The sequence below is a fragment of the Trichechus manatus genome, unplaced genomic scaffold (genome assembly GCF_000243295.1).
Source record: "Trichechus manatus latirostris isolate Lorelei unplaced genomic scaffold, TriManLat1.0 scaffold00341, whole genome shotgun sequence".
In the NCBI taxonomy this organism is placed as follows: domain Eukaryota; kingdom Metazoa; phylum Chordata; class Mammalia; order Sirenia; family Trichechidae; genus Trichechus; species Trichechus manatus.
This window is the reverse complement of record NW_004444277.1, coordinates 13,222-18,950: the sequence shown is the minus strand read 5'-3', so window position 1 is coordinate 18,950 and position 5,729 is coordinate 13,222. Positions and strand designations below refer to the sequence as shown.

At 52.8% G+C, this 5,729-nt stretch overlaps 1 protein-coding gene across 1 annotated transcript in view; it reads left to right on the top strand.

Moving 5' to 3' along the window:
* The window catches only part of LOC101341638 (nuclear RNA export factor 3), a 183,183-nt gene that overhangs the window by 175,905 nt on the left and 1,549 nt on the right, over positions 1-5,729 (top strand). The window contains exons 4-18 of the mRNA XM_023725651.1: positions 6-173; positions 394-547; positions 1,183-1,266; positions 1,375-1,479; positions 1,603-1,683; positions 1,801-1,870; positions 2,025-2,113; positions 2,492-2,601; positions 4,320-4,356; positions 4,706-4,774; positions 4,860-4,915; positions 5,054-5,161; positions 5,256-5,314; positions 5,428-5,543; positions 5,640-5,692. Of these exons, the coding sequence (XP_023581419.1) occupies positions 6-173; positions 394-547; positions 1,183-1,266; positions 1,375-1,479; positions 1,603-1,683; positions 1,801-1,870; positions 2,025-2,113; positions 2,492-2,601; positions 4,320-4,356; positions 4,706-4,774; positions 4,860-4,915; positions 5,054-5,161; positions 5,256-5,314; positions 5,428-5,543; positions 5,640-5,692 (1,359 nt within the window). The remainder of the gene's footprint in view (positions 1-5; positions 174-393; positions 548-1,182; positions 1,267-1,374; positions 1,480-1,602; positions 1,684-1,800; positions 1,871-2,024; positions 2,114-2,491; positions 2,602-4,319; positions 4,357-4,705; positions 4,775-4,859; positions 4,916-5,053; positions 5,162-5,255; positions 5,315-5,427; positions 5,544-5,639; positions 5,693-5,729) is intronic.

The window sequence follows — 5,729 nt, the reverse complement described above, 5'->3', positions numbered from 1 at the left end:
GACAGTCACCAAGTTAATTCTCTTCAAAGAAGAGCAAGATGCTGGGGTATTTTCCAAAGAAGGTATGTCAGTTGGTCTGAAACATTCAGCCCTGGCATTCATCCATCATCACGTCGGGAACAAGATGGAGACGTGGCAATGAGAGATGCCCACGTGGGCCCTGGAGTAAGATAGTAAGTGATCACTCAGCATGGTGCCATTTACCAGCCAATGGAATATATAACCCTGTACGTAACTCTGTCATTCCTTTTCTCCAACCCAGTAGAGTGAGGTATGCTAGGACCAGATTAATGGTTCAACAAACATTATTATAGCCTTGACATCAGTAGGGCGAGGTGTTAGAAGACTTTCTTGGCACTCATGGATGCCTTCTTTCTCTCCACATCCACACAGCACCCCGTATGCCATTCCAACTTACTGGCGGAGAGACAGTTTTCACAGAGGAGACCAAACACATGGTAACCCGGAGAGAGAGAGAAAACCTCCAGAGGAAGGATTGGAGGGGAACAGGCAGGATGGGACCTCCAGGAGCTGGTTCAAGGTCACAGTGAGTGTCCTGGCAAAATTCACTAATGTGCAGGAGACAAAGGTTGGGTGGAGCTGTGCTGATCTCCTGGAGACACTAGGTACTTTGCTGGGGCACAGGGAGTTGGTAATTTCTCCTTTTTCTTACTAGGTGTAAACAGCCTCCACTGGTCTTAAGGTAGGCTGGGAGAAGTAATAAAAAGAGAACAGGCTGAAGGAGGGGAGAATGGGAAGTTTGTCAAAAGGCAAAGGTGGGAACTGCTCACAAGAGCAATTCCCCCCCCCCCCACCGGATGGCTCAGTTTGGCTCAAACTTAGGGGTTGGAGGAGAGGACAGGGATGGGGTTGAGTCTCTGGATTCCTTGTCGAAGGGGCAGGCAGGATGTGCATTAGGTAGAATCTCCTGCAACCTTATAAAGGGAAGATCATGTTAAAGATCTTAAGTTGATTATTTGGAGAAAAATGTTTGAATGGAAAGAAACGCTATTTAGCAAACCCATGTCTGGTACAAAAGTTAGAAATAGTGGATACTGACCAATGTTTAGAAATTATTTTAAAGCTTGCTAAAAGATCCGAAAGGAACATATGGTTGGGTCTCTCTTTAAGTTGTATTTCCATCATGTCAGTCTCCTCTCCCATTCTTTCTTTTGATTGTAGTTTCCATTTGGTATAAAATATGATGAGAAGTGGCTGCTGAATTTGATCCAGAGCCAATGTAGTGTTCCCTTCAACCCAATCGAGGTAAGAGAGGACAGGGAGGCAGCCGAGTGGGCCCAGGGCAGGTGGTAGGGCCAGGCTGAGTAGGAATTCTGGCCTCATATTGTATTTCTCTTGCCCCTCCACCTGAAGTTTCACTATGAGAAAATGCAGGTCCAGTTCTTTGGTGAAAATGCCAGCATTGCCTTTGTGTTGAAGAAAGTGAGCGGCAAGATTTGGGATGAAGAAAATGAAAGAGTGCATATCACAGCATGGCCAGGGCTAGCTGGGGGCAGGATGGCAGGCTGGAGGATGGATCTTGCTTGATCTTGGGTTTCAGAGTTCCTGGTACTTACCCAAACTCTCTTATCTTCTCTGCAGATATCTATCTTTGTCAGTCCCTCTGCTGTACCCCACTCTGAGCAGAAGAAGCTAAAGTCAACAAAAGTGAAACTCATAAAGGTAATGCAGACTCAAGACACGTGCACCCACACCCACACCCACAGCTTCTTCTCTCACCAATTTCCCCCTACACCACCCCCGTGTCAGAGCCACTTCCCTCTGTCTCTGTCTCTGCAGAAGACCAACATCAAAGGATATGAAGTCCCCCAGCGAGCTCTTGACCTCCAGAGACTCCACTCAGACCCAGGTATGACTGATAGCAGTAATTCTAGGGCAGGTGTGGGCAGAGGGCCCTTTCTGGGAGGGAGGGTAGGAGGGCAACTTAGGGAGGTGTTGGTGCTGGGGCTGGTCCAGCTGGGCCCCTCTCATCCTTCTGATTCCCTCCTCTTGGCTTCCTGAAGACCCGATGACCCTTGATATTGAAATGGGGCCAAATCTTAGAAACTGCATGGCTGCATCCCTGCACATCCATGAAGAGAACATGTGCAAGGTGAAACATTAGACCCAGTGATGAGGGGGAGGGTGGGACAGATTGGGTGGGGGGCACATTTGTCCCAGATATCACCTTTTGGACCGTCAGTCTAGTTCTTCCCTCATCACAGCTTTTGTCCTTGAAGTTGAGCAACAACACACCCTACCAGCTTGTTGGCCTGCCGGACACCATGCAGAAGGCCCCCAACATCAAGAGCCTGAACCTCTCCAAAAATGAGGTGAGAAGTCATAGCCAGAGTGATTTGCACTGAAGGTGGTCGGGCTCATTAGAGTGATGAAAAGAGGTAGACAAGGCTATTTGTGGGGGAGGATGGATTTGGGGTGCAGGCCCCTCCTGGCTGTCTCCCTGACTCCTGTTTCCTTGACATAATTACAGGTGAAGTCTGAAGGGGAGTTGGACAATGTGAAAGGGCTGCAGCCAGAAGAGAGGTGTTCGGACAGAAACCCTCTATGTACCACCTTCCCAGATAAGTCCACAAACATACGGTCAGTTGTGCCATCTATTGCCCCCTGGCAGCCTGAGCTGCCCCTGACAGTGCTCATATGCAGGAGGCTGCAGCCCAGTCCTGTGGGAGGACCATGTGCCCTGCCCTCTCCTCTCTCTGTCTTTCACCTGTGCTTAGAGGTCTCCCTGCCTTCCTCTGGCCTGCTCACTGCTCCCCAGGAGCTAGTAACTGTTTCCCACCTCTCTGCACCCAGCAGACTCTGGCATAACCTCCTCGGAGGTACTCCAGGAAGCAGGGCTCCCCCTTCCTCCCCAGGACCAGGGGTGTCTAGACTGTGCCCTGCTCCCCTACTGGGGCTACCTTGAGCCAGATCCTGGTGCCCAGGGCTGCAAAGGCTCCTCCTGACCAGGGCCTCCTGCTGAGACAGGCCTTCCTGCCTCGGAGCTGAGATGGGACCTCCTTCCCTTTCCTGTGATGGGCACTCTCTCCCTTGCTCTGAAAGGGTCCCCCGACCTGTCGGAGGCCTATATCTTATCATGACATCTGTTTTCCTGGCCCATTGAAGGAGCTGGACCATACTGGGGGAGAAAGCTCGGTTCCCTGAGTCAAAGATCAGAAGCGGGTCTCCTCCACTGAGCAGAGGGCATCCCGAGGCAGGTGCCGAGTGTGGAAGGCAGAGGGTAGAGGCAGATGAAGAGACAGGGGGACAGTCCTCTCAGGGGCACTGCCCCCCCTCCCTCCACCACCTCACGGCATCCTGCCTGGTCCTTCAGAGGAGCACTGGGTAGACCAAAATGATCTGATTCCTCAGACAAGGGACCAACGAAGACAGGCACGGTTGTACAGGGGCCATCAGGGGAGAAGGTGGCACTCATAAGAGGGGCCACAGACCCTCAACCCCATGCTGTGGCTTTACCTGAACATTTGTTCCTGGCGAAGGTCTCCTGCCCCATTGACTGCTCTGTTTCCCATGCCCAATTCAGAAGGCATCACACAGGTGACAAAGGCCAGTGGGCCCCAGCCCAACAAATACCTGTTTTCCATTCCTACCTGGGCCCCAGGGCCAGCCAGGGGCAGAGGAAGGACAGGGCAGCAGCAGGAGAGCCTTTTCCCCTTTCTTCCCTCCTTTCTCCCTAATCCCCACCACCCACAGTAAACTTCTTCCCCTTGCCTTTCCTTGGCTTTCTCTTTCTCTTTCGCCTCCACTCCCCTCTGTCTCCGCTCCCTACCTGCACTCCTTTTCTGCCCTCATCCCTTCCCTCCCTCCCTCCTGAGCCTGCCTCACTCGTCTTCCTCCCTGGCATCTGGAGCCATCCCTGGGGATGTCCTGGTCTTGTCCATGGCCAGGCCTGGGAGAGCACTGGACACCTGGTGAGGGAGAAGAGCCCTGGGCCCGACCCCATTCCCTCCTCCCTCTGGAGCCTTCCCTGGGTACTTGGAGGGAGCTGAGGCAGGGAAAGGAAGGAATCCCTGGAGCCTGGGCTCCACCTGCTGCTTCTGTGTCACTGGAGAAGGGGTTCAGGACTGTCCTGTGGGAGCTTCCCAGGAGGAAGGAGACAGGGAGAGGGATATGGAGAGAACACCCACTAGGTCTCTCTCTGGGTGAGTCCATGGGGGAGGTGCCCAGCATCCTGGAGGGGTGGTGGCACTGGAGTGCAGGTGGGACACAGCTGGTTGTGTTCCTGTGTAGGCGTGCTTCCATGAGGTGGGTCAGCTCTGTGGTTACTTGCTTTTCTGTTCTGTCTTGATATTTGACAGCTCCATCCTGGAATTGTTCCCCAAGTTATTACACCTGGTAAGTGTCTTCCTTTATCCCTTACTCCTCTTGCTGGTACAGACAGCACTCACAACCTGCCCTGAGTCCCTTAGATATTGCCCAGATTAGACTTTTGGATCTGACCCCTAATCCTCATGGAGGACAGACCCACGAGGGACCCTGACAAAGGCTATGGACCTTCTCCACAGTTCTCCACCGTATTCTGGAACCTGCTGGTGAAGACCCCATAATAGTCTTGCCCATGGAATTTCCAAGGCTCTTTCACCCTGACCTCTAACCCTCCCTCTCTCCTGGGCCCATCCTTTTCCCTGACCATCCAGTGTCACCCCCCTAGTCTGCACCGATGACTTCCTTTTCCCTCCCTCAGGATGACCACAAGATACCCCCACCCATTATCTTTGGCAATGAAGCCTACAAGAAGTTACCGGTCTGCAAGGTGAGGAAGTGGGATTAAGCAGGGCTTGGGGTGGTGGGTGAAGAGGATATAATAGCCGTGGTCCTGAGAACTGTTTTGATATCAGGGGAATGTCTTTGGATCTGAGACCCTGAAGAATATAATCTTGCAATTCCTGCAGCAGTAAGTACCCCTGCTACCCTGTGGCAGAGAGGGGTGGGATGGGCCAGGTCACCCAGGTACAGGCCTGCTCATGGGGGGCTTTTAAGTGCACTTAGGAGCACAGACCACAGAGAGCCTGTCCCCTTTACTTCTTCACAGATATTACTGGATCTATGACTCTGGAGACTGGCAGGGTCTCCTGGATGCTTACCATGACGAGGCCTGTTTCTCACTGACCATTCTCTTCAACCCTGATGACCTGGTTCCGTGAGTATCACAGACCCAATGACAGCCCTGGGCCCTGTGACTCCCCAGCAGACACTGGCCAGTCCCCCACCTCCTGTTCCTCTTTTTATCCTAGAAGCTGCTTGCACAAGTACTCCAAGGGGAGCAGGAATATGAGGAAGCTCAAGGACCCTGGTAAGTGTGTGAGGAGGAAGATTGGATGAGACAGAAAGTGTGAAGGGGTCAATCATAGGGGCCAGGTGAGTGAGGCAGCCCCTGACCTTCTCTTCTCCATCTCCCCTCCCCAGTTCTGCGGGTTCAGTTGCTGAAACACACAAAACGTGACATTGTTGACTTCCTCAATGTGTTGCCCAAAACCCAGCATGACCTCAGCTCCTTTGTGGTGGACATGTGTGTCCAGACGGTGAGCACCTGCTTCCTCCCTGAGGCAGACCCAGAGGGCGGAGGTGGGTAGGAAGTTTAGGGGCTCCTGGGAGCCTGAGCTGTTTTCCTCTTTCAGGAAAAGATGCTCTGCTTTTCTGTCAATGGGGTGTTCAAGGAGGGTGAGTGTCTGTAGAGTCCCTTCCCCATGTCCCCCACTCTCCCTCCC